This window comes from Canis lupus, chromosome 11 (assembly GCF_003254725.2).
Source record: "Canis lupus dingo isolate Sandy chromosome 11, ASM325472v2, whole genome shotgun sequence".
Classification (NCBI taxonomy): domain Eukaryota; kingdom Metazoa; phylum Chordata; class Mammalia; order Carnivora; family Canidae; genus Canis; species Canis lupus.
Genome location: NC_064253.1, coordinates 25,493,838 through 25,521,665, shown reverse-complemented (window position 1 = coordinate 25,521,665; position 27,828 = coordinate 25,493,838). Strand labels below are relative to the sequence as shown.

The 27,828-nt window shown below is 42.2% G+C and overlaps 1 protein-coding gene and 2 non-coding genes across 3 annotated transcripts in view; all 3 read left to right on the top strand.

The window, feature by feature from the left end:
- Positions 1-10,898: 10,898 nt before the first annotated feature.
- Positions 10,899-27,828, top strand: part of HSPA9 (heat shock protein family A (Hsp70) member 9) — a 21,638-nt gene continuing 4,708 nt past the window's right edge. The window contains exons 1-16 of the mRNA XM_025432165.3: positions 10,899-11,097; positions 12,530-12,588; positions 12,835-12,922; positions 13,947-14,128; positions 15,508-15,632; positions 16,187-16,260; positions 16,343-16,449; positions 17,173-17,335; positions 17,815-17,907; positions 21,548-21,757; positions 23,717-23,944; positions 24,864-24,968; positions 25,591-25,708; positions 26,144-26,238; positions 26,576-26,668; positions 27,397-27,537. Of these exons, the coding sequence (XP_025287950.1) occupies positions 11,017-11,097; positions 12,530-12,588; positions 12,835-12,922; positions 13,947-14,128; positions 15,508-15,632; positions 16,187-16,260; positions 16,343-16,449; positions 17,173-17,335; positions 17,815-17,907; positions 21,548-21,757; positions 23,717-23,944; positions 24,864-24,968; positions 25,591-25,708; positions 26,144-26,238; positions 26,576-26,668; positions 27,397-27,537 (1,962 nt within the window). The 5' untranslated portion in view covers positions 10,899-11,016. The remainder of the gene's footprint in view (positions 11,098-12,529; positions 12,589-12,834; positions 12,923-13,946; positions 14,129-15,507; positions 15,633-16,186; positions 16,261-16,342; positions 16,450-17,172; positions 17,336-17,814; positions 17,908-21,547; positions 21,758-23,716; positions 23,945-24,863; positions 24,969-25,590; positions 25,709-26,143; positions 26,239-26,575; positions 26,669-27,396; positions 27,538-27,828) is intronic.
- LOC112650606 (small nucleolar RNA SNORD63) lies at positions 22,161-22,235 on the top strand. Its single transcript, XR_003130313.1, has one exon. It is a non-coding gene; the product is annotated as a small nucleolar RNA SNORD63 (small nucleolar RNA).
- LOC112650607 (small nucleolar RNA SNORD63) lies at positions 24,467-24,532 on the top strand. The gene has a single exon (XR_003130314.1). It is a non-coding gene; the product is annotated as a small nucleolar RNA SNORD63 (small nucleolar RNA).

Below are 27,828 nucleotides of genomic sequence, written 5' to 3'. Positions count from 1 at the left end.
TACGAGTTAGTCTTAGCATCCGTAAGTTATGATGAAATGCAACTTAAAAAAAGCTTTGTGCTCTCCCAAGGCTGTATGTTAGTGCTTGGGTAATAAAAATAATATGAGATTTAGTCACTGAGTTTCCACTTCATGTCAAATGGTAGATATGGTAGGTACCAGCAATATGATCTAGCAGAAAGGATGGGCATACTGCCCCTTGTGCATGTCATAGCAGAACTGGATAAATGCTGTAGAGGAATCGAGTAACAAGCTCTGTTTCAGGAAGCCAGAGAAGGTTTTACAAAGGTGAGATTTAAGTGGGTTTTACAGGATGAGTAGGAGTTCAACATTTTTTTTTTAAGATTTTATTTATTTATTCATGATAGACAGAGAGAGAGAGAGAGAGAGAGAGAGAGAGAGGCAGAGACACAGGCAGAGGGAGAAGCAGGCTCCATACATGGGACTCGATCCCAGGACTTCAGGATCACACCCTGGGCCAAAGGCAGGCGCTTAAACTGCTGAGCCACCCGGGCTGCCCGGGAGTTCAACATTTTGATTAGGAAAAGAAAAGCACTCCAGGTAAGCCGAAAAGTATACACAAGGCATGGAGGCGTAAAGAAATAGGGAGCTTGCAGTAGGGGCAGATGAGAAGGGATGAAAAAGAACTCCTAAGAATGAGCCCCCCAGTATTCTCACAAGATTAATTCAATTACAAAGATCACATAAATGATTCGGCAAATTCATTAGGAGATTAGGACCTATTTCTAAGCCTCAGAGTGGAGACTCACAGAGTTAGTGGGGTTATCACATCAAAGAAGAAAATTCAATTGTATTCTGTGAAAAAGTTGTTCTGCCTAGAACCAGACCCTATGATCTTTAACCAAGGGCAGGCTACTCACATGATGAACTCAGGAGGGGTAGTCATTAACATATTCATCCCAAAAGGACTTCTGAAATATACCAAAGAGAATTACATGTCATCTGGTGTATGGCCTCATGTGGATACTAGGGGATACAGACACTTAACTACCTGTAGAGAACCTAATACCCTGAGACCAAACTCCATTTTTGTCTCTGAAGGCTGTTTTTTTTTGTTTGTTTGTTTTGTTTTGTTTTTTGTTTTTAAGAGTCCATTTATTTATTTGACAGAGAGATAGCACAAGCAGGGGGAGCAGCACAGGGAGAGGGAGAAGCAGGCTTCCCACTTAGCAGGAATCCCGATGTGGAACTCCATCCCAGGAGCCTGGGATCATGACTGGAGCCAAAGGCAGATGCTTAACCAACTGAGCCACTCAGGTGCCCCTCTCTGAAGACTTCTCCCCAAAATTGCTAGCATGTTTTCCTTCCTCAATAATACCCAACCTCATAGCCTTCTTCATCTATCACATGAACAACTTATAAAGAAAACAGTTTAATACCCATATTCCAAGAGTCTGGATAAAGCCTGAGAACTTAGAGGGGCACACCCCACCACATAGCTTCAAGCTTCTGTATTGAGGGTCAGTTCGCTTTAGGCCCCACTCTTTCCCCATCTTTGGCCCTGAAGACAAAGCCAGTGTGAAAGAGGGCTATGCTTCCCTCCTATCCACAGTAACTTCATGTGAAACATGGCACAAGAACACCCCCCACCCCTGCCAAGGAACTTCAGAGAGTTTTTTCTTAAATGCGTCTGAAGATTTATTGAAACATCTGAATCTCATTTTCAGCACATTAAAGATCTGGATTGCAAAGGAACAGGTAATATATTGCGATGTATTTCTGATAGATTTCAGGAATCCCGGAAGACAGGGTATTATTATTGACAGATTTTTTTTTCTTTTTTTTTTTTTAGAGTAAAGGTAGGATTTTAGAAAACTGACTTCTACAAAAAAAGAAAGGTAATCTGGTTTTACCCTTCAAATAAAAAGTGCATTTGATTTTGAAGAACAATCACCGATCCTCACATTTTTGTGTTTAACAACCACCTTGAAATTAGTCTCCCTCAGAGGACAGCACGATTCTGGGCTACCTTAGCATGAATGATTTATGACATTCATGAACTTGGCAACTACATCAGTTTTTCTAAACCTGGCACCCAACACCACCTGCATGTTAAGTGAAGATTTATGATTTATAAAACTTACTTCATTATGCAGAGGTACATGAATTGTCTTATGTGTGCCGTCTATAACTCCTGACACAGATAAGGAGGCAGCTATGTCACAGAATTTATGGCTCCTTCCTGCTAAAGCTGAAGTTTTGAAGAAAAACTAAAAAAAAATAACCGGCCCTTTGGAGAAAAATAGCTTTAGCTAACCATTACACCCTCATATGATGAACCGGCCATAGCTCACCACTTTGTCGTACAGGAACAAAGAGGCTAACGGTGAAAGTCACTTTTTTTTATTTTTTTATTTATTTATGATAGTCAGAGAGAGAGAGAGAGAGAGAGAGAGAGAGAGGCAGAGACACAGGCAGAGGGAGAAGCAGGCTCCATGCACCGGGAGCCCGACGTGGGACTCGATCCGGGGTCTCCAGGATCGCGCCCTGGGCCAAAGGCAGGCGCCAAACCGCTGCGCCACCCAGGGATCCCAAAAGTCACTTTAATCACAGCACTGAACTATGTCTACATTGTGAACACTGTAGTAATAGACGGAGCCTAAATGACTCTTCGGAAATATCTGGTAGTCTGTTAGCTTAATTCTTCCCCGGTTTGGTGTCTGAGATCTCTTCCTAGATTTCTTATCAAGTAGCCTAGCCAGACCTACAGACATGGACTTCAGAGAAGGCAGTTCAACACCCCGGTGTGCCCAGTGGCTTCCTGCCAACACCCTCAAAGGGAAGAAAAGCCAATGTTGGTGCAGGTTCTGAAACGCAGCCTGTTTTCAGAGATATTTTAGAAATGTAGGGATCCCTGGGTGGCGCAGCGGTTTAGCGCCTGCCTTTGGCCCAGGGCGCGATCCTGGAGACCCGGGATCAAATCCCACGTCAGGCTCCCGGTGCATGGAGCCTGCTTCTCCCTCTGCCTGTGTCTCTGCCTCTCTCTCTCTCACTGTGTGCCTATCATAAATAAATAAAAAAAAAAAAATTAAAAAAAAAAAAAAAAAGAAATGTAGCAGATCTCTCCCCAAACTCTGCAAAAAAAGTGGGAGCAGAGAGGATTCAGTGGAATAAACTTATGAATCTCAAGAAAGAATCAGATTATATAGACAGCCATTAAAGATGACAGGTATATGGGACCAGGTTGACAAGCAAACATCTTTAGACAAGATAAGCATAAAAAAAAAAAAAAACAGAATACAAAAATGGTAAGCATACCTGCTGACAGGAAAAAGGCAAAGCGACAGGGAAAACAGTGTTTCCAGCCTAGAGATTTTCAATAGTATAAAGTGAAATGAAAAATAATGAAATTCTAAATAGCGTATTTTCAAATAACCCCATCAATCAGGAAATGGAGACATATACATGCTGCTAACTGCCCTGAATGCAAGAAGTACTCCATCCCTCTTCTCTCCGTAGAGCTCTAAACAGTTCCACACTTCCAGGCCTCTGAGAGTATAAAACACCCAGCAATCAAATACTTAAGGCAACAGAAGAAAGCTGAAAATGTGAAGAGTCTCCAAGGAGGTGTAAGAAAATTACTTGGAAAAAAAGGAATGTGGGGAACCCATTTCCAACTTTAATAGTTAAGTCACTTAATTTTTGAGATGCATCTGGGATTTGTCCAGTTCTTTTTTTTTTTAAGATTTATTTATTTATTTATGATAGACATAGAGAGAGAGAGGCAGAGACACAGGAGGAGGGAGAAGCAGGCTCCATTCCAGGAGCCCAACATGGGACTTGATCCCAGGACTCCAGGATCGTGTCCTGGGCCAAATGCAGGTACTAAACCGCTGAGCCACTCAGGGATCCTGGATTTGTCCAGTTCTAATCACAACTTATGTCTGCTTGTCCCAATGCAGCTGCTCTAACTCAGGGAAATGATGCTCTTCACACAAAATGGTGCCCTAGGATGAGAGACCAGTATCAAAGAACCACAAATGCATCAGGTGAAGTGAAGCCTCTTTGGCTATTGGGAGTGTATCCAAGAGCAGAGTAGATGCACACCAAAATACGGCATTGGAGCTCAGAGACTCAGTTAACACTTCTCATTAAGCTGCCTGTAGGGATCCCTGGGTGGCTCAGTGGTTTGGCACCTGCCTTTGGCCCAGGGCGTGATCCTGGAGTCCCGGGATCGAGTCCCACATTGGGCTCCCGTCATGGAGCTTCTCCCTCCTCCTGTGTCTGCCTCTCTCTCTCTATCATCAATCAATCAATCAATCAATCAATCAATCTTTTTAAAAAAAAATAAGCTGCCTGTAGACATGCAACCACTCAGACACAGGTGCTGTTCTCCAGGGTTCGGGGCACTGGGCTTCCACTGACTACCTCTAATCCTGAGGGCTGCCTCCCAAGCTCAAGCCAGGGAGTCATGCAATAAATGGAATAAGAGAGAAGTGGGCAAGCACCACACACACACGGTGGCCTCATCCACAGCTGAGAGTTAGCTTTGTACTTTGCCAGGCTCAGAAAGAGTTCCTCACTCCATGGTGGAAGACAGGTGTTCATGGGACCCACAGAAGCTACCATGCTCACAGATTCCCCCTTGCCCCTAAAGAAACAGTCTCAGGGCTCCTCTCAGGTAAACCTGCTTGTTTCCCACCGTGTCACATGCACAGTCACCATCTCCACCCCACTTCAACTGCTGGTTAAATAAAACAAGGTATTGACAGCTAAACCAAAGGTCTACAAACTCATCCAGTGCCCCTTGAGACAGTTTGGCACTTTTCTGTGCCTCTGCACAATAAAGATCCTCCCTATGAATGGTGTAGTTCCAGCCACATGGAAAGGTAGCCAGGGTAGTACAAGCAGCCCCAGGGATACATTGGGGCACAGAAAGAAAATATTCAAATGTATTTTTTTCTTTTCCACTTTTATTTTCTATTCAATATATGTTCAATAATAGTATCATATCTATGTACTGATACAGGTTATAAAGACATAAATACATAATGGAGGTGTGTGCTCAAATATTTTTTTAAGATTTATGTATGTATTTACTCATGAGAGACAGAGAGAGCAAGGCAGAGACACAGGCAGAGGGAGAAGCAGGTTCCATGCAGGGAGCCCGATGTGGGACTCGAACTCAGGATCCTGAGATCTCACCCCGAGCTGAAGGCAGACTTTCAGCCACTGAGTAACCCAGGTACCCCCCAAATATTCTTTTAATAGGGATGTGTGACAAAAAAGTTTGTAGACCAGAGGACACCATGGTGCTTGGGGTGTGGTCCTTAAACTCCCCCCTACCCCTATCAGAATTCCCTGTGGAACCTGAACACACAGATTCCCAGAGCCACCCCAGACCTACAGGACCTGAATCTCTAGGAGTGGAATGCTTAAAGTTTCCCAGTTTGATGCCTACTGAAGTTTGGGAACTAGCACAATAGAAAAATTAGGGAGGGGCATTTGGGTGGCTCAGTCATTTGGGCGTCTACCTTCGGCTTGGGTCATGACCCCAAGGATTGAGTCTCATGCAGGGAGCCTGCTTCTCTCTCTCCCTCTGCCTCCTGCTCCCTGTGCTTGTGCTCACATGCCTGCTCTCTCTGTCAAATAAAATCAAGAAAAGAAAGAAAAGAAAGAAAAGAAAGAAAAGAAAGAAAAGAAAGAAAAGAAAGAAAGAAAGAAAGAAAGAAAGAAAAGTTAGAGAAGCAGGGATAAAGAAGCCAAGCTGCGGAAAGGGCAGAATCAGTGCAGATGGGAACATCAGAAGCCTATTCCTGAAGGAAAGACCAATAAATGGTCGTCACTATAGGTCAGGTCCTACTGGGGCCTGACCAAGGAAGAGAGTCATCCTCCCTGTTCTTTCAGAACCCTGGCTCTGCGAATGCTGAAACAATGCCTGTACTTCCCCCAACTAGGCTTCAGTGAAACCTTCATCACCTAAGGAAATCTAAGCACTTCCTCTCGTGATGGCTGTTGAGCAGGGGTTGGAAACCTTAGAAACCAACAGCCCCTCACGTAGCTTGTCAATCCAGGCGAAACAAAAAGATAGGGAAGATAATTTCACTAATTACGTACTTCAAGGAATAGGATGAGATAGGAGAATGTACAAGTAAGAGTTACCTGTGAGCATTTGAAAGGGGGCTTGTATTGATTGAACATTTAATTTGAAATCATGTGGGTAACTGGCGTGGGACGGGGAGCAGAGGGAGAGAGAGAATTTTAAGCAGACTCCATGCCCAGCACAGAGCCTGATCTCACCACCTTGAGATCATGACCTGAGTGGAAATCAAGAGCTGGATGTTTAACCTACTGAGCCATCCAGGGGCCCCTTATGTGGGTGATTTTTAAAAAGTAAAAATGGAGGCCCTAGAGCAGAAGCTAACATTGTCCCTGTGACCTCAGACAACTCATTTATTCTTTCTATTCTTTGTCTATTAAATGAAAGGTTAGATTTTAAATGGCATCTTAAGGTCTTTTCTGTGTTTCTAGAACCCAAGTTCAGATTCAACCTCTAGCTCAGGGTTCCCTCCACTATACCATGCTGATTAAGAATAAACTAAAATTCTGGCCCTTTCAACTAGAAAATTCAGAAAATGCTCCTATATCCTTAAAAATTAACTATTAAATTGATCTTCACGAAGAGCAAATCTCTGCTTTTGTCATCTCTCCTCCCTCTCCAAATAGGGAACTTCAAACATTGGTCCTTGATCTATCTAAAGCCAATTGTCTCCCAAACCTGAATGAAAATCCAGAGTGAAGGTGACTGATTTTTACCCTGTGCAATGAGACCTCAGTATCAATGGAATGTAAATGTCCTATTTAATCTTTTTTTTTTTTATTTATTGCTGCCTTACTTCACTTTCAGGGTCATCCTCTATTTCTCTTTTCTCTTTTTGGAAGGTGGGCAGGTGGGTGGCTACCCAGGTATTTGAAATAAAGTAAAACCTGTGAATCGTCACCACCCATGGGGACAGAGACATTACCTGACATAACACTTCCTACGCTTCAGTGGGGCAATCTCTGTTGAATCAAACTTAAGTGGAGTGACACCGCGCAGTATACTGCAATACAGCGTAGCTAATGCCAACATGGAGAAATGGGAACTGGCTCCTGAAATCTGCTGCAGGCACATGAAAAATTCCAAGGAGAACAAAAGTGAACAAAAAATTCCCAGAACAAAAGTGACAAGAAGAACAAAAGTGACAAAAGTATGTCACATTTTTATTTCATGAAGATGGAAGGTGCCACAGCAAGATATTCATCTATGGGAAAAGTGAATAAAACGTCATCTGAGTCACCAGGTTAAAGACACTTTGTTTTAAAAATAGAAACTTGGGGGAGTTGGATGGGGTGACTGGGTGACAGGCATTAAGGAAGGCTCATTATGTTGGCAAATTGAGTTAAAATAACAAATAAAAATATAAACTTAATTCTATGAGTGTTATTACAGATTGAATTTTATAGTTGTTCTGCAACCTAAACTACATAAAAATTTCTTTAAGTATTTCTAACTCTGTTATTCCACTGCCTAAAATAACTGCTGTTAATAATAGATTAGGCCAGTATTATGAAACTCAACTTCTCTACCTAAGTGGAGATAAAAGATGAGACCCATTTTGTCAGCTGGGCCTAGTGGTTCACAGCATAGGTTCTGGAGTCAGACAATGTGGTTCCAAATTCTGGCTTTACCAGAAATTTTATCTGAGTCATATAACACATCAATGACTCTAAAACTCAATTTCGGGATCTCTGGGTACCTCAACGATTTAGCTCCACCTTCAACCCGGGGTCGATCCCTGGAGGCCTGGGATCGAGTCCCACGTCGGGCTCCCTACATGGAGCCTGCTTCTCCCTCTGCCTGTGTCTCTGCCTCTCTTTCTCTCTGTGTCTCTCTCATGAATAAATAAAATCTTAAAATAAAATAAAACTCAGTTTTGCCATCTGCAAAATGGCAATAGTGATAGAATTTTACTTGAAACCACTGTGGTAAGGGCTCATTACACAATGTATATCAAGCGTTAGGACAGTAGTGCAGCATTTAAGTGAACATTTAACAAGTATTAATGATTACTCTCTAGTAACAATTCCTATTAATTGCTGGGAGTCAAACACTTAAAAATTGTAACTAGTTTCCAGTCTTCAAATATTCTAAAATAACATACCAATTAGAACATAATTTGAAATATAGTACACACAGGTATTGGACAGCTGCCTATTCTGTCTGGTAAACATTCACCCACATGCAAGTTATATTCTGGCTCCTTTCACTTTCCAGTGTGACACTGAGATGACAACAGAGAAATGAAATACAGTGTTGCGCCGTATGGTGAAGAATTACACCACCTGGCTGTGGATCTAACTGTCCATTCTTATTCATTTGCACCCTATTTCCTTCTAGACTCAGGCTCATTTCTTCAAGCCTTCAGGCTGTAGGCCATGTTAATTTGCAAAGCAGTCCAGAAACCTGTCCTTCACACTGGCAAAGACTACACAGTCCCTTTCTCAAGCTGTAGCTTTGAATCATCTAGAGCTCACCACATCCCCCTGGTGGTCATGGAGAGTATTCGCCAGGCTCTTAGCGAAAACCAGGAACCTCTAGTACCCACAGAATCAATCATCTCAGACACTCCACAGCCGACATCATTTGATTCCAGGACTCTTTTAATTAATACTTTGTGGATTTCAGGTATACGGAACAGGGGGGAAAAATAACTCTTAAGTGAACCGGTTGAAAAAAAGAAGGAACTGAGAATTTGGTACTCCAATTATTCCACTTGAACTCCTCCCTCCCTGTCATAAACAACACAAGGTTGTAAAGTTACCCATTTCTATTTTTCTTCAATGTTTAATACTATATGTCGGCCCACTCTATATTTTTTTTTAAAGATTTTATTTATTCATTCATGAGGGACAGGGAGTGGGGCAGAGGGAGAAGCAGGCTCCATGCAGGGAGCCCGACGCCGGACTCGATTTCGGATCTCCAGGATCAGGCCCTGGGCTGAAGGTGGTGCTAAAACACTGAGCAACCCGGGCTGCCCTCTTCTCTACATTATTTTCCAACAGAATATTGTCTTACTTTAATTAAAGAAAATTAAAAATTTTTTTAAGATTGCTTTCACTTGGCAGGGAGAGAGTGTACAAGCAGGGGAAGCAGCAGGCAGAGGGAGGGGGAGAAGCAGGTTTCGCCAGGAGCAGGGAGCCCCACGCGGGGCTCTATCCCAGGACCTGGAGATCAAGACCCCAGCCAAAGGCAGATGCTTAAAGGGCTGAGCCACCCAGACACCCCTGGTATATTGTAGACATATAAATGTCTACAAATAGGGGTCATTAGCTTGTAAGTTTGAAGGCCCCATAAATGCCTACCTCCGAGGGAATTAAAATATAAGAGAAATAAAAAGATATTAAGCAGGCTAGTAAGAATAATAACATAATAGATAAGACTTAAGTAAGAATGTGGGGTAACTTTTTTCTATTTAAGACGGTTTCACCTACAATGTTGTGTTTGGCTTTTCTGTTTCTTATTCCCATCCCCTTACAATGAAAAGTCTTTGGGTACTTACTTTCCCTCCCAAATTTGCCTTGACAGTCCCTACAGAATTCCTCACACAGTCGTGATCACTTAAGGGGGGAGCATCCTTCTCTTTCGAAATAGGACTTAACGGACAAGTTGCTTCACCTTTAAAATCAAGCACAATCTCACTGTCACCTTATCAGTGAATTCACGTTTTGCTTCCACTGTATTCCCACCACTTAAAATCATGTCCGACACATGGTAGACACTCCAGTACATATTTTTTCAATCAGCAAATCACATCTCTTTAAAAAACCAGGGGCACCTGGATGGCTCAGTGGTTGAGTACCTGCCTGCCTTCAGTTCAGGTCCTGACCTGCGGGGGGTCCTGGGATCCAGTCCTGCATCATGCTCCCCGCAGAGCCTGCCTGCTTCTCCCTCTGCCTATGTCTCTGCCTCTGTGTTTCTCATGAATAAATAAAATCTTAAAAACAAACAAACAAACAGAAGTGGTCACAGTTCAGTGGGCCACTACCATCTCTTTGTAGAGCCTCCCCCCCCCCCCCCCCCCAGCTCTGCCCCTGGGAACCAGCACACGGTTTGAGATGCAGGGGAGGAGCTTGGATGCCTAAGAGCCTCAAGTATTTTCTTCTCTCGAGAGTCTGCACGATAATTAGCCTAACTCAACCTAACACTCCGCAGGAACGAAAGGCGTCTTTCATAGTTCGAAACCAGAGAGCCCTGCGGTAAACAGGCGCAATTCAAACCCCCGCAACAGGCCACCAGAAGACGAGCACACACCAGGCAACCAACGTTCTGAGCCAGAGATTTTCATTGGACGAAGGCCCAGGACTCGACCGCGCCCTCCTCCAAAAACCCGGGCGAGGAGAACGCCAAGGCGAGCGGGTGACGCACGGGCTAGGGCTCCCCGGGGCTACGCGCGGGCCAGCTCACGTGCGCTGGAACGGCCAATGAGCGATGCGATTAGGCTCCATCCCGGTTTCCGCCGCTCCCTGCGCACATGCGCCTTAGGCACGCAGCAGGATGCCAGCTGCGCAGGCGCAGCATGCTCCTCCTTTCACGCAACTGACGCAAGGACACTGTAATCGGGGCCGTAATTTAGTCGTGTGACCTTGAGTCTTTCCTGCCGCCGAGGCCCGGGGCTGTCCAGCGTACTGCCTGTACACCTCTCTTAGCCCCCTCGCCACTCCCCGAGCCCAGGCTTGTGGTAGCCGGAACGAAAAGATACGCTTTTTCCAGCCGTCATGCCGCGATGTGTATCAGCCATGTACCCTAACTCCGGGAGTGGCTGTCAGGTAGTCTCCGGTCAGGCAGCGCGGGCGGCGTCTCAGCGGAAGAGCGGTCCTCCGGGCCTCAGCGACTAGCCCCCGCCCCCCACCCCACGTGGTTGGAGGTTTCCAGAAGCGCTACCGCCGTCTCGCTGCGCAGCTCCTGTCCGTCCGGTCGCGTGTTGCCCTCGATACTTCCACCGTCCAGCCGCCATGATAAGTGCCAGCCGAGCCGCGGCAGCTCGTCTTGTCGGCGCGGCAGCCTCCCGGGGCCCCACAGCCGCCCGCCACAAGGTAAGGAACTGTCGGGCCTTCTCCGAGGAGCTCCCGGCCTTGACCTCCCGCGGCAGGTCTCGCCCTTCAGAGACAGAATTAGCCGGCAGTGGTGGGATGTGGAAGGAGATACGCAGCCTCCAGTAACTAGTGCTACCGTTGCAGGGCCTACCTCAGGGTTCGGCTTCCGTGTCTCGGGCTCTGCTGAGTCACACCCCTTACGAGCATGTAGTTTTACTTTGGGGAGTAGCGGATAGCGGACGTTCAGCGGCTGATTGTACGGTTTGGGCCGTGCGGGCGAGGGACGCGATTTTAGTTGGGAGGGAACCGATATTGTAGGTTTCGTTTACGTCTACAAGACGAAGGGTGACTGCTACTTTTCTCTAAAATACTGTGCAAAGATCCCGTTATTGTGGAAAGAAAGAAGAAAAGCATCTTAGTAAAGTGAAAGTCAAGCACAGATTTTCTTACTTAGGAACATTTGCCTGTAGTTCTAAAAGAATCTTTGGTGTAAGATTTTTTTTTTTTTAAAGAAAAAATAAGATCGGGAAATGGCCAAGTAGTAGTTTTCGTCATTATCGTGTAAGACCGAACATATCTTTGGAGAACGGGAACTGTCTCTTCGCACTCAACGTGGGGTTAAAAAAAGAAGGGATCTTTGGGTGGCTCAGCGGTTTAGCGCCTGCCTTCGACCCAGGGCGTGATCCTGGAGACCCGGGATCGAGTCCCGCATCGGGCTCCCTGCATGGAGCCTGCTTCTCTCTCTCTCTCTCTCTCTCTCTCGTGAATAAATAAGATATTAAAAAAAAAAGAAGGCTTGAAAGTTTTCTGAAATTAGGTTTGATCCTGCTTTGAAGCCATTCATAAAGTGTTTTTATAAAGTGACTCCCCTCTGTTGCCGATCCTAGTTCCCTTGCGGTGTTAGCTTGACTAGATCGGGAAATACATTTGGATGATTGAGATCTGCAGCTGGAACACACCTAGTCGGGTTTAGATAACTGTACCCTGCTGCTGATTATGAAATTGAGAAGTATCTGAATAGTATTTTGTAAGCAGTGATTTTCGAGGGAGAACAGCTCTGCCTTCCAAGGGGATATCTGGAGATAACTTGTAAAAACTTGGGGGGCCTACTGGCTTCTAGCAGTAGAGGCCGGGGATGCTGTTAAACATCCTACAATGCACAGAGCAGCCCCCCACAACGAAGATTTGGTTAAAAAAATCTGTAGTGCTAAGGTTGAGAAGCTCTGTAATAATGTAATTCGACACAATTTTATATTTTTATCCCTCATTATTTGGGGAATTCTATTCAAATAAGTTTGTCTCCACAATAACTCATATATAAGATTTTCTTTTCAATATGTGGTTACCAGAATGAAAGTTAACACTTTTTTGTTCTTCAGGGAAAATAATGAGAAGCAGCTCAAATTTTCATGTCTTTGTTGATGTTTTTTAGGATGGATGGAATGGCCTTAGTCATGAGGCTTTTAGAATTGTTTCAAGGCGGGACTATGCGTAAGTGTAACTTACTTTCTTTGAGAAATAATAAAATACTAAACTCTAGAGTAGTGGTCTCTAAACTTGTGATTAACTCTTCCACCAAGGAAAAAGTGACATATTGGTTTTAATTTGTACATTATTTAAGGCACAACTATTTCCATGATATCAAGTAGTCTTTTTTTGTGTGTGTGTATTCTTGCAACCATTCTGGAGACCACTTAAGATAACAATAACCATAGTATTTTTTTAAATGTCTTACAGATCAGAAGCAATCAAGGGAGCAGTTGTCGGTATTGATTTGGGTACTACCAACTCCTGTGTGGCAGTTATGGAAGGTAAACAAGCAAAGGTGAGCATGTTTGGAAGCTCTGGATCTCAAATAGGAGTTAGTATCCAATCTGGGATTCTGTGCCTTTTGGCTTAGATAAGGGACATTCTAAAAGCTGATTCTAAGTTCCTAAGTTTCTTTTGAGGCTAACCTATGTACTTAATTGCAAGATGCTGTAAAGTGCATGGATTTGACACCAGGATTTAAGGGTGTCCTAGCATAGAGATAGGACTGTTCCCATTTAGGACCAATTGGGATGACTTGCTCTGTGGATTATTTCTATCATCAGAATCATGCATTTTATAAGTCAGATGAACCATGGCTGAAGGTGCAAGAAGAGTCTAGAAGCAAGTGAATCTCCACATAACATGTAGGCTGCATCTTAGGAGCTTTTACTGTGATAGAGGCTGTTCCTTCTGAAGGACCTCCTTGGTTTGTTCATAAAACCTTTATTCCCACTGGTTTCTTTATAAGATGCAGAGCACCTGGTATTCCTGAATTGTTATTTGGCAATTTCTTTTTTAAATGCCTGAAACTTGTAGCAGCATGAAAAAAAATTGAAGTAGATTTAATTTTCCCTACAAAAGGAAAGAGTACCTTGTTCCATTATCTTAGTGTGAAAGATTTGATATTTATTCGTGTTTTTGTTTTTAGTTATAAAAAGTAAAGAATTAAAAATACTTTTAGGGGCACCTGGGTAACTCTGTTGGTTAGGTGTCCCAAATATTGATTTCAGCTCAGGTCATGGTGTCAGGGATGTGAAATGGAGCCCATCAGGCTCTGTACTCAGCTGTGTGTGCATGTGTATGTCTCTCTCTTAAATACATTAAATGAATAAAGTCTGTTTTTAAAAAGTAAAGAAAAGTACTTAAAACATGTACCTCAAAGAGGAGGTATTTAGGAGCTTTCACAGCATAAAAGCATGCCCATTAGTACTATTGTTGAACATTTGTTTTGTGATTTGACAGATGTTTTGTGTCTTAAAACAATAGCAAGACTAGTGGTGACTGGAACCTCATTTTCTGTCTGTCTCTGGGAGTTTTAGGTGCTAGAGAATGCTGAAGGTGCAAGAACCACCCCTTCAGTTGTGGCCTTTACATCAGATGGTGAGCGACTTGTTGGCATGCCAGCCAAGAGACAGGCTGTCACCAACCCAAACAACACATTCTATGCCACCAAGCGTCTCATTGGCCGGCGATATGATGACCCTGAAGTACAGAAAGACATGTGAGTAATAGGAAAAGCATAGTTACTTCTAGAGGCTATGAGGAGAATCTTTTCACCAAGATTCTTGGAGCATCTAAGAATTTTGGAGTTTTACATACTGTCCATGCGGGCATGTCCTGCCCCTACCAAAAGGGTGTCTCCTTCAAAAACGTTTTTCCTGCCTTCAGATAATAGGTCTTCACTATGTATTGGCATGACGTGAAGATTTGGCTAGTCATTTAGGGACCACATAAATTGATGGCATATAAGGCCTAGGCCCCATCATGTGCTGTTCAGCGATGTTTTCAGCATTTGTCTGTGCTGTAATATGTATCAGTACTTCGTATCTTTTTTATGGCCAGATTACATTTACATCGTATGCATATACATTTGACCCTTAAACACACAGGGCATTGTGGGGCTGACCATTCATGCATTTGAACACCTGTGTATAATTTTTTGACTACCCAAAAAGTACTGATAGCCTACTGTTGAACAGAAACCTTGCTGATAACATAGGCAGTTGATACCACATTTCGAATGTTTATTGTGTATTGTTTATCATGTTTTAGTAAACTACCTTAGGATTTAAAAAAAAATGTTAAGCCATGAGGAGGAGGAAATCTTTTTACAGTATTGTATTTACCCAAAAATATTCACATATAAGTGGACCAGTGCATTTAGAACCCATGGTGTAAGGGTTAGCTGTATACTACATTTTATTTATTGGTTTGTAAGTTAATGGGCATCTGGGAGCTATTAAGAATACTGCTACAGAGGTGCCTGGCAGTCTCAGTCAAAAGAACTTGTGACTCTTGATCTCTCAGGGTTGTGGGTGTTCAAACTCCATTTTGGGTGTAAAGATTACTAAAAATAAACTCGAGGGACGCCTAGGGTGGCTCAGCAGTTGAGCACCTGCCTTCATGGCTGGGGTAGTGATCCTGGAGTCCCAGGATCGATTCCCGCATCAGGCTCCTCACATGGAGCCTGTTTCTCTGTGTCTCTGCCCCCCCCCCCCCCCAATGAATAAGTAAAATCTTAAATAAATTCGAAAGCATACTGCATAAACATTTATGTAGTTTTTGTAAGGATCTCTGTTTCTCTCTGCTAGATATCTAGTAATGGACTTGCTGGGTCCATTGGTAATTCTCTAATCACTTCCAGAGCAGGGGCACAAATCTTGTGTTTGGCAGGAAGTAAAGAATGTTCAGGTTTCATCAGGGTGTTTCTACGTGTTAATGACTGCTTTCTAAAGGTTTTCATTAAATGGATTCTTGAAATTTTCATTTGTTGGCCATGAATCTCTTGGGATAGAGGATGGACGTTCATGGTGTATGGTCACCTTGTCATGGTAGGTTGTGCGGGCACATTTTTTCAAATACAATTTTTATATCTTTCAGTAAAAATGTGCCCTTTAAAATTGTCCGTGCCTCCAATGGAGATGCCTGGGTTGAAGCTCATGGAAAACTCTATTCTCCAAGTCAGATTGGAGCATTTGTGTTGATGAAGATGAAAGAGACTGCAGGTGAGAAGGTTTAGATCCCATCTGGGAAAGTTTAAAGAACTGGATGGTTCCTCAAATACCCTATGTCCCTTTGATGACTATGGTGGGTGTTGTACAGAAAACCTAGAAATGGGGAAACTATTATTGCTTACACATTACCGTACATATTGAGTTTATCTTCAGAGTTTCCTGATGGTGATTTGTCTATCTTTTCCACTATAGAGGGGTGGTATTCTGTATTGAAGGCTGAAAGACTACATAATAGTCTTTGGGCTCTGTTAGATAAAACTTCTCATTTGGAGAAACCAGTGGCTGTTTTAAGTCTTAAGAGTAGGTCATTGTAGCTGGTGAACCTTCACTTAATGTTAAAGGTGAGATCTTGGGTCTTCAACTACTATCTAATTTGAGTGTTTTCCTAAAAGGTCTCTCTGTATTAGGTCACATACAAAGAAACTCATGAGTATTGTCTGTGGCTCCAAGAGGATGACAGATTGTTAGCTTGCATTAGTAATTGTATTAGCTGTTTCATCTGACAGAGTCTCATGATTGTATTTCATTTTTTAATTCTTTTCCAGAAAATTACCTTGGGCATACAGCAAAAAATGCTGTGATCACTGTTCCAGCTTATTTCAATGACTCTCAGAGACAGGTGAGTTCAGTTGGTGTTCTTATTCAGGAAGGTAATGGTACTTAGGACACAGGGTGGAAAATGCTTTTTTCTTTACCTTTAGGCCACTAAGGATGCTGGCCAGATATCTGGACTAAATGTGCTTCGAGTAATTAATGAACCCACAGCTGCTGCGCTGGCCTATGGTCTAGATAAATCAGAAGACAAGATGTAAGTTTGTGTAGTAAACTCCACCTAGGTTTGTGAGACTCCGTCAATGGAACTTGTCTGGCCCATTCGGTACAGTATGTGACTTTTTTTTTTTTTTTTTTTTTAGTTTATTTATTAGGCAGAGGGAGAAGCAGGCTCCATGTAGGGAGCCTGATTTAGGTCTCGATTCCAGGTCTCCAGGATCACGCCCTGGGCGGAAGGCAGCGCTAAACCGCCAAGCCACCAGGGCTGCCCTGAGTATGTGACTCTTACTCTTAATTCAGGATGGTGAGATCAAACCTAAGTTGGGCGTGGAGACTGCTTAAAAAAAAAAAAAAAAGTACTGTCAATTTTGCTTTTAAAAAAATATTTTAAAAGCTTTTTTTTTTTTTTTTTTAATTTTATTTATTCATGGGGGCGGGGCAGAGACACAGGCAGAGGGAGAAGCAGGCTCCATGCAGGGAGCCTGATGCGGGACTCGATCCCAGGACTCCTGGACCACGCCCTGGGCCAAAGGCAGGCGCTAAACCGCTGAGCCACCCAGGGATTCCCTTAAAAATGTATTTTAACTGTGTATTTACCAATAGCTCTTAGGCCCACATTTTAACATACTTGTTACTGCCTAAGAAAACTTGGATTTCATTATTATACTTCAGGGAAACCATCAAGTTTATGTTCATTTGGTTATTAAAATTTATACCCTTGCAGCAGGTGTTAATTCCTTTCGGTCTTTTTTCTTTCTAGCATTGCTGTATATGATTTAGGTGGTGGGACTTTTGATATTTCTATTCTGGAGATTCAGAAAGGAGTGTTTGAGGTGAAGTCCACCAATGGAGATACATTCTTAGGTGGTGAGGACTTTGACCAGGCCTTGCTACGACACATTGTGAAGGAGTTCAAAAGAGAGGTTAGTTACCAGTATAGTTAATATGTAGACATTGGGATGTTGAGAATTTCTTTATTCAGATGGATCTTTGCTTTATGTTTTGCTCTTAATAGAACATTGACTAGAATGCTGAAATAATTGCTTTTCACTTTCATGGGTGTACTGAAACATGTGGTTGTTGTAGTTTCAGTTTGGGAATAAACAAATTAAAAAGGATATGGTACTCTGTATAATGTTCGCAAAGGAATTCTGGGAACTCCTCTTTTGAGCCAGAACCCGGTGGTTGGGAAGAAATATGATTAGTTCAGCCTTCTGACTCCAGGCACAGATAGGCTTTGCAAAATAAGATTTCTTTTCCTTACTGATTTTTAAGGGTAGTAAATGATTCATGCTTGTTTATAAAGGTACAGTTCTGTTTTATGTTGTTATATGTTATCACTATACTTGAAATAGTATTTATCACCTTGCTAATATTAGTATTGTGTGTTTTTATTTTGTAGACAGGGGTTGATTTAACCAAAGACAACATGGCACTTCAGAGGGTTCGAGAAGCTGCTGAGAAGGCTAAGTGTGAACTCTCCTCATCTGTGCAGGTGGGATGTGGACAAATCCTAATAGTCTTGATGTTTTTAGCCTTAGTTTATTTGAAAAGCATGTTCTGATTAGTGTAATGTCCATCTAATCTTTTTAGACTTTTCTGGTAAAAGTATAAAAACCTTCATAAAGTAGTAAAAGGCTTTCCAGAAACAAAGTAGTATTTCTTTAAGGATGAGCTAGAATTTGTTAACCACCCAAGTAAGATTCTATATACCAGAGCCAAAAAATAATTAGGATTTGAATGACACTGAATATGTTTTATTTGCCTTAAATTAACATACTGATTTTTAAGATCTATACTGGTGTTGTGCAAAATTAGAATCATTAGCCTAGAAATAATAGGAGCTTCTAGGAACTGCTACTGTCTTAAGATCCCTCTTTGTGGGAGTCTCTAATTGTCTCATGATTATTTGGATCACCAATCCAGAAAGTGGGCTATGAAACCTGGCTGAAGGCTGGGGTGTATACACTTACATACATTTCTCTCTGTTGGCATCTGTTGAAGGTATCAGCCTGTGTTGTTCCAGTCTGAGAGGTGAAGCTTCACTTTGCCTTAACCACTAGGAATAGAACTGTATAAAGCTTGCTGGGTCTGGGTCAGAGATGCAACAAGATGGAAGGTAGATTTGTTTCTTGGTTCTTAGGCCACAGCAGCAGGAAAGCAGAACCTGTGACTTCTTTAGTTCTTACTTTGACCATGGATTATCCAGTGTGGGGAGACTTGGATTTAAAAAAGTTTTTTAAAGTAGCTGTGAGGAGTAACAAAGTCATATAGTCCTCCAGGATGATGGTGTTACTTTATCCCTGCTGTCACACAGAGTGGCAGAACTGCAACATGTGATGGTTAGGGTTAGAGGTGAACTATGTGACGTAGTTCATAGTTCATAGTGCTGCAAGAGCGCTTAAAATTCTTCCCACGAGTTTGACACTTTGGAAGGGAGAGGTTGGTGGTTTTTAGCGTGATTCTTATTAATGGGCATTTGAATTGTTTCCTGCCATTTTGCTGTTGAAGCAAAATATGTTGAGCATTCTTGAATATTAATGTTTGTGCATGTGTGATTATAAATCTATAGAATAAATTCCTAGAAGTGTTCACCTTCGTGGGGTTTACAGAGTGGTTTGGAAAGATAGATTTTTTTTTTTTTTTTAAGATTTATTTACTTTAGAGAGGATGTGGGGGAGGAGAGAGGGGAAGAGAGAATCTCAAACAGACTCCCTGCTGAGTGCAGAGCCCAATGTGGAAGTCCACCACAATTGTGAGATTGTGAGCTGAAATCAAGAGTTGAATGTTCAATCAACTGAGCCACTCAGGCACCCCAAAGAGGTAGATACTAATTAGGACATTATATTAATAACTGTCAAGCCAAAGGTAATGCAGTAAGTTAAGATCCCCTGTAGGGATCCCTGGGTGGCGCAGCGGTTTGGCGCCTGCCTTTGGCCTGGGGCGCGATCCTGGAGACCCGGGATCGAGTCCCACGTCGGGCTCCCGGTGCATGGAGCCTGCTTCTCCCTCTGCCTGTGTCTCTGCCTCTCTCTCTCTCTCTCTCTGACTATCATAAATAAATAAAAAATTAAAAAAAAAAAAAGAGTGGCCCTGTAGACAGAGTGCTGGGATTAAAGTCATATTTTATCACTTAATAGCTGTGTGGCCTGTGATAAATTATTTAGCATTTGTTTTTTCTTATTTTTAAAATGAGGATAATGGTGCTGCTTTCTCTCTTAGAGTTGTAAGGATTCCTGAATTGATATGTGGTTAAGACGTATCTTAACTAGTAGTGTAAAGTGTCATTAATATGGTAAAAGAGCAAAGTTAGATTTGTAATTGACAGATGCTGAGAGATGAGTTGATCAGAAAAAGATAAAAAAAGGGTCAAGGAAGTATGAGGCCCTGCAGTGACCTGAGAAAGGGCTAGTGTGTGAAGAGCAGAAGGGCAGGGAAAATGGAACATCATGAGACTAGATGCTTTATAGATGGGATTTAGGTCTATCCTGAGAAGAATGAGTATAAACCAGCGGGGAAAAATTTTTTTTAGTAATCCCTACACCCCACATGGGGCTCAAACTCCTGACCCCAAGTTCAAGACTCATAGCCACCTAGCCAGCCAGGCACCCTGGTGAAAACTTAATTTAGGGGCAGTAATATGGTCAGATAAGAGATTATGAGCAGTGCTCTGTTAGAAGTGGAATAGAGGTTTGTTCTGGGAGGGGTCCTGTGGCACAGGCAGCCTTGGTGGAGGTGGTACAAGGTTGAGACGCTGTTGTGGTACATGATCAGCTGGTGGTGAGAGGAAGGACTGGGACTAGAGTGTGATAGAATGTGTTGAATTTGAGAGGGGGGGACAAAAGTTCGTGACAAACTGGTTTTAAAGAGGTGAAAGTCCTGGAGTTCAGGTTGTCATTAATGTACAGCGTTTGAACTGTCATTAATAGTGTCCATGTGAGGGTTTTAAAATTAAGTTTTAGAATGCTGTTTGTCATTTGTACAGGCTATATTTTAAGTGCTGAGCTATATGTGGCTAGTGGTTACTGAATTGAACAGCACAAATTACCATTGTAGAAAGTTGTATTAGGTTGCATTGTGGGGTTTTTTGATTTTTTAAGATTTTATTTATTCATAAGAGACACAGGCAGAGGGAAAAGTAGGCTCCATTCAGGGATGTCGGACTTGATCCCGGGACTCTGGGGCAAGCCCTGAGCCAAAAGGCATACGCTCAACCACTGAGCCACCCAGGAGTCCCAGATTGCATTGGTTTAGATCATTAAATTGTTTATTTGGTTTATTAACATTTTGCAAGAGAAAGAAGGAAATTGTCCGTGGTGTTCTTTAAAGCAGTACTCAGTACCAGTGTTCTACAGAAGGTTGTGTTTTAAGTCTTGCTATTTATTAAGCATTTAAATAGCTAGGGTAGTTCACCTGATGAGAGATGGTTAAGGATTTGTTCCTCTCTCTTTCTCCCTGGCCATGCTTTGATGTGAAATTGGAGGGGAGGTAGAAAGTAATTTTGTTTGAGGGTCTACCTTGAGACAGGTTTTGGCATGTTTAGTGATGAGTTTTATTTAGTCTAAATATTCTGAATCCAGGCCTTTTTAGGATTTGGGTTTTATTAAATAATGGCTGTTACCTGGTATGGTTGTAGCAAGGTATACTGCTTACCATGAATGCGATGGTGGTAAAGTCAGTCCTTGGAGTTACCTTTAGCATTTCAGTTACAGCTTTCTTCCCATATTCTTGAAACTAAAAAGCCTTGGCGTGGGGAGAATATTTGGTTCAAAGTATGCCTTTGACTTTATTGTGTGCGTGTACAGAGTTTTTGAAAACATGGTTACAGAAAACAGTGGTATGACTCTTAAAGTATGTTTAGTGGAACTGTTCTTTGTGTCCTGAAGGGGGATTTTCCTTGCTATCAAAATCTTCATTGTTGGTAACAGATTCTAGAATTTTTGCCTTTGGGAATAGAAGACCTCGAATCTTAATGACTCTTAAAGAGTCATTGTCTTTGGTGGCCATTCATGCAAAATGGGTATCACTCTCCCAGTAACTTTGAAAGTCTTCCTAATGTGGGACTGTGGTCTTGCTTTATTTGAAGTAATATAGAAACGTCACCACTACGCATGCTCTCTCTGCTTCCTTTGCAGACCGACATTAATTTGCCATATCTAACTATGGATGCTTCTGGACCCAAGCATTTGAATATGAAGCTGACACGGGCTCAGTTTGAAGGCATTGTCACTGATCTAATCAGGAGAACCATTGCTCCATGCCAAAAAGCCATGCAAGATGCAGAAGTCAGCAAGAGTGACATTGGAGAAGTGATTCTTGTTGGTGGCATGACTAGGATGCCCAAGGTATGGACCCATAAAATCCTTGGCATGGAAAAGCAGAGAGGGCAAGCACATGTTTTTTCTAGACAAATGGTTTGTGTAGGGACATGAGTATGTGGTGTTCCTGCCACAGTGAGCTGAAAGGATGAATTTGTGCCCTCACTACAGTTCTTTTTTAGCCTTTTTTTCTTTTTCTCTTTAATTAAAAGGTGTCAGAAAAAGGATTGGGAAGGGCAAGGATGTCTTTGAGGTGGTAGCATGGAGGATCCTGGCCTTCATTCTTGGAGTATTTTTAGGAATGAAACAAAGTTTGAGATCAGACATAGCTTAAAACTGGTAGTTATCTAGCCTGTAGAGGCGATTATGGGCATGAGTGTCTTTGCACTATGGTGTTTGGGGTTTCTAACTATCTCTTCAACAGAAACTTGTGCAATGATGGATTTTATTTATCAACACATCATTCTGATAAGATAGGTGTGTGGAAAACTAATGACTGAGCACAGAACCTGTTGAAGATGTAATTCTTGTATAGCTTGAATAGAATTATCTTGGGCCTTGGTAGTAGTTTTTCTCTTGGGGTTTCTGGGCTTAGGAAAATATGCAAAGAATAAACACTAAGAATAAGAGGCTTTGGACCAGTAAGATATCTTTGGGTTAACAAATTATCCCAGAAGCTATTTAAATAGCACTTTTTTCTAGCATTAGTAAAATAAGCAGGAGGGAAGAACAAACCTCACATTAGCACCAGTGTTGAATTATTAAATTAATCACTGGTGCTTTTTCTTTTTTTTTTTTTTTTTTTTTTTAATTTTATTTATTTAGGGCAGCCTGGATGGCTCAGCGGTTTAAGCGCCTGCCTTCGGCCCAGGGCGTGATCCTGGAGTCCCGGGATTGAGTCTCCCGATGGGCTCCCTGCATGGAGCCTACTTCTCCCTCTGCCTGTCTCTGTGCGTGTGTGTCTGTCTCTCTCAAATAAATAAATAAATTTAAAAAATTATTTTATTTATTCATGTGAGACAGAGAGAGGCAGAGACACACAGGCAGAGGGAGAAGCAGGCTCCACGCAGGGAGCCTGAGGCAGGACTCCATCCTAGGACTCCAGGATCCCACCCCAAGCCGAAGGTGGCACTAAACCACTGAGCCACCTGGGCTGCCCCAACCACTGGTGTTTTTTGTTTTTTGTATTTTGTTTTTTGTTTTTTATTTATGATAGGCACACAGTGAGAGAGAGAGAGGCAGAGACACAGGCAGAGGGAGAAGCAGGCTCCATGCACCGGGAGCCCGATGTGGGATTCGATCCCGGGTCTCCAGGATCGCGCCCTGGGCCAAAGGCAGGCGCCAAACCGCTGCGCCACCCAGGGATCCCCGCTGGTGCTTTTAAGTTAGTTTTTAGTTGAACTGTACAAAGAGGAGTTGGAGTATATCTGAATTCTAGTGTCTTGTATCCTGTTTCTTTTTTCTTGGTGTTTGTTAAGTAGACTCCCTGTCCAGAGTGAAGCTCAAGACCTGAGTGAGCTGAGATCAGGAGTTGGTTTTAAGATTTTATTTGAGAGAGTGAGCACATGAGCTGGGGGAAGAGCGGAGGGAGAGGGACAGTCAGACTCCATGGCCTATCCCAGGACCCTGAGGTCATGACCTGACCTGAAATCAACAGTCCAGCATTTGGTGTACTATGCCACCGAGGCATCCCTTCACCTCTGTTTCTAATTTAATGTGTTCTGTGGGAAACCTAGTAACAAAAATTCTTTTCAAATCTTAAAAGGGCTATGAATGATAGTCAAATATTTGAGTGTTACCCACTTGGCACATTTAGGTCATTTAAGAAAAACTAAAATATGAAATAGTAACTTGAGTGAATATTCTTGGATCTGTAGCAGCTTGTCCTGAGATTTTGCTGTGATTTTTGGGACACGTGTACTCTTCCTTTCTTGAGTAGTTGCCACTTAGTAATGAATGACAGGTTCTTTTTTCTTGATGGCTCAGGTTCAGCAGACTGTACAGGATCTCTTTGGCCGAGCCCCAAGCAAAGCTGTCAATCCTGATGAGGCTGTGGCCATCGGAGCTGCCATTCAGGGAGGTGTGTTAGCTGGTGATGTCACAGATGTGCTGCTCCTGGATGTCACTCCTCTGTCTCTGGGTATTGAGACTCTGGGAGGTGTTTTTACCAAACTTATCAACAGAAACACCACTATTCCAACCAAGAAAAGCCAGGTAAGAGTCACCTACTCCTACATTGTCATGGAGATACTAGGGTCTCTGATAGATGTGATTGCACCCCCTCTTGTGGAGCTTTTCCTAGAATACTTTGCTTTCTGTATTGAGAGCCCATAATAGTTGAGTGGGTGCTAAGAATCTTGTTTTTTGGGAGGTTTTTTTTTTTGTTCCTGAAAAAGTTATTACCTGTCAATAGTGATGATTGTAGGGAGGGTATCAGTAGTCTCCTTCACCAGATTAAAATAACTTTACAGAAGGAACTTCATCATTTGGGACTAAATTCCCTGTGTTCTTCTGTACTGTTCTGAAAGGCAGTAAAGAGAAGGAACTGGCCAAGATTAGGGGAGTGTACTTGTTTTATGGGTGAGTGATGGCGGGGGTTCCTTAGATACCAAGCAGGGCTAGTTGGACAGTGGCTCACTTTTTTTTTTTCTGTCTTAGATTAAGAACTATTTCTTGCCTTTCCCAATTTTGAAGTTTTTCTGAAAAGCTGTTAATATCTAACGGATATTGCTATTTGTTCAGTGATATATTGCCAACACATCATTCTGAAGAAAACTGTGGTGACTTCTGTGACTGAGTATAAAATAAATGACATGGTCTCTGATCTATCTCTTCAGATGAGCATGTTTCAACATTTCATCTTTTTAGCTCCTCCTCTTGAAGCCTTTTTTGTGAATGCTCCTGCTTTGTATAGTGCATTTACTTAGTTGAAACAGTAGCTATTGTATACCCTTTGACTATGCTAATTAATCCTACTCCTGTTCCCTGCAAAGATTTAATAAGCCTTTGTTCGGAACATCCTGCGCCTTGGACTCTAAAGTGTTGAGATGTGAATTTCTTTCTTTGGCTTGCACTTTATATAAGGGAATTAGCCTGATCAGACTGCCAATCCAGAGAATTTCTTTCTCCCTAGGTGTTTTCTACAGCTGCTGATGGTCAAACTCAAGTGGAGATTAAAGTGTGTCAGGGTGAAAGAGAGATGGCTGGAGACAACAAACTTCTTGGACAATTTACTTTGGTGGGTATGAGGAATCATGGATAATATATTGCTCATTCCTTTTACTATACAATTAAACTATATTTTAACCCTTAATGATAACCAAAACACTAAAACACAAGGACCTAGTCTGTTACCTTAGTTCAATGTACAGATGAATTCTGCAGCTGGATACCCATGGCTTCAATTTTTACCTGAAAGTCTTGTTTGTTCTCTGTGTCTTAGGAACTTCATCAAGAAGATGATAAATACAAGAGCCAGGAAAATATTCATAAACAATATTAATCAGGAAAAATTCCTGATTGCTAATTTAAGATATATGCTATTGGCTTTTGTCAGCATTGTTTATTAGTTCTTGGGAGATGAAAAGTCTAGGAGACTTTTCCTTTCATTCACTAGGTCCTTGGGTACATAAAGCCATTATGGTTACTTGCTGTGGTGAATCTTTTACTGAGCCCTGTTTATTTCAGGTAGCAATGAAACTTCTACCCTTATTAGAAACTTGTGGTTTTGTACATTTTATTTTAACTGTTGTTTGTTCCTCCCAGGAACAAGTTACTTGTTTACCCAGAAAACTGTACAGATATGGAAAAGAACACGGGACCTCTTAGGGGGGAAACTTAATACTGTGTATTTATTTTAGATTGGAATTCCCCCAGCCCCTCGTGGAGTCCCTCAGATTGAAGTTACATTTGACATTGATGCCAATGGGATTGTACATGTTTCAGCCAAAGATAAGGGTACAGGACGCGAGCAGCAGAGTAAGTACTCTTATTTATCAGAGTGTTAGAGTGAGGCGAGGGACCTTGGAGTTCCTCTGGTTGAGAACTACACCTAATAGGTTGTACATATCTTTACCCCCAGCCTTAGGGGAGAGGAGTCAGTCCTTTTTGCCTCTTTTCTCTTGGATTGGCAGGTTCAAATTAACAAGTGTGATGTTTATTACCCCAGATAAGCAAACACTGGGCTTCTGGATTATTGAAGTTTTGGTAAGCAGGCAGGTCAGTTTGGTCTGTGTATTTCAGACCCTTCGTTTTCTTTTTATTGTAGGAGTACAAAGTTTTCCTGTCTTTTATAATACACCTCAAAATCGGCTACTCTGAACAGAAATACTCATTTTTCTTAATACGATAGAGTAAGAAGCAGAAGATTTTACTTGGAAAATAACAGGATGCCTTTTTTTTCCCTCACTGTAGTTGTGATTCAGTCTTCCGGTGGGTTAAGCAAAGATGATATTGAAAATATGGTTAAAAATGCAGAAAAGTATGCTGAGGAAGACCGGCGAAAGAAGGTAACTACTTTCTGCCTCTGCAGCTGGGAGGTGAAAGTGGGAGTTTGGAGATGTATCCTTGATCATCTTTGTAATCTTTCTTGGAATCTATCCTCCTTCCCTCTTTGCTGGAAGCTTTTGTGTGGAATGCTTCTCTCAGTCTTTCCGTATCAGAATTCTTATGTTCTACTATCTCAGCTAAAATCCCTTATCGACATCCTAGACTACTTCAGACCACAGTAATTTGTTTTTATTCTGTAACTGTATGCATCATTTAGCATGTGGTCTTGCTCAATGGGGACATTCAGCCAACTGGTTGTTTGGGAAGTCTTTATACTAAATTTCTAATTTCTCTTAGGAACGGGTTGAAGCAGTTAATATGGCTGAAGGAATCATTCATGACACAGAAACAAAAATGGAAGAATTCAAGGACCAATTGCCTGCTGAGGAAGTGAGTCTTCTTTTAAAATAGTAAATGAAGTTAAGAGGTAGTGTCACCAGTGTCAATGAAGTTTGTTTTTCTGTGTGGGTCTTGATAGGCATTTGGCAGTAGTTTTTGTTTCTGAGAGGCTTTATATTTCTTTTTCATATTTTCACATTTCATGAATGTTTATTCATTTGGGGCCATTTCACAAATAAATGGAGGGGCGCTGGGGTGGCTTAGTTGGGTAAGTGTCTGTATTCAGCTCAGGTCATGATCCCAGGGTCCTGGGATTGAGCTCCACATCAGGATCTCTGCTCAGCGGAGAGTCTGCTTCTCCCTATGCTCCTCCCCCCTGTTCATGCATGGACGTGGGCGCATACGTGCATGCCTGCTCTCACTCCCAAATCTTTTTTTAAAAATAAGAAAATGTAGATAGAATTCTAAGGACAAGTTCTGTCAGTGATAGGAATTTGGGGTTTTTTTTGGTTTTTTTGGTTTTGTTTTTTAGATTTTATTTATTCATGAAAGACACAGAGCATGAGAGAGAGAGGCAGAGGGAGAAGCAGCTCCATGCAGGGAGCCAGACATGGGACTCCATCCCGGGTTTCCAGGATCACAACCTGGGCTGAAGGCGGCGCTAAACCGCTGAGGCACCTGGGCTGCCCTAGGAATTTGTTTTTTAATGTTTCTGAGTATTACTGCTACATAAAATGGGATAAGAAACCCAGGGAAAAAAATTTTTTTTTTTTTTTAAGTGCAACAAGCTGAAAGAAGAGATTTCCAAAATGAGGGAACTTTTGGCTCGAAAAGACAGTGAAACAGGAGAAAACATAAGGCAGGCAGCATCTTCCCTTCAGCAAGCATCACTGAAGCTCTTTGAAATGGCATACAAAAAGGTATGTGGGCTGAAGGGCATTTTGCGCAATGAATTTGCCCCTAACTTGATTTCAACAGAACTGCTGTTGATTATTATCATTGATGGCACTGTATATGGCCATTTATGAAACAGTATTGGAGTTGGAAATACTTTTCCTGCCTTCTTGACTCTGCTTTGGAAGGGAGGGTAATAGCAGCCAAAGGGAAGGACACACAGAAGCCAAAAGTAGTGTACAAGGAGGGAGGGAGTGGAAGAGGCAGGATATGCCTCCATTTTTTAGTTTATCAAAGTGCAAACTGTCAGCCTTAAC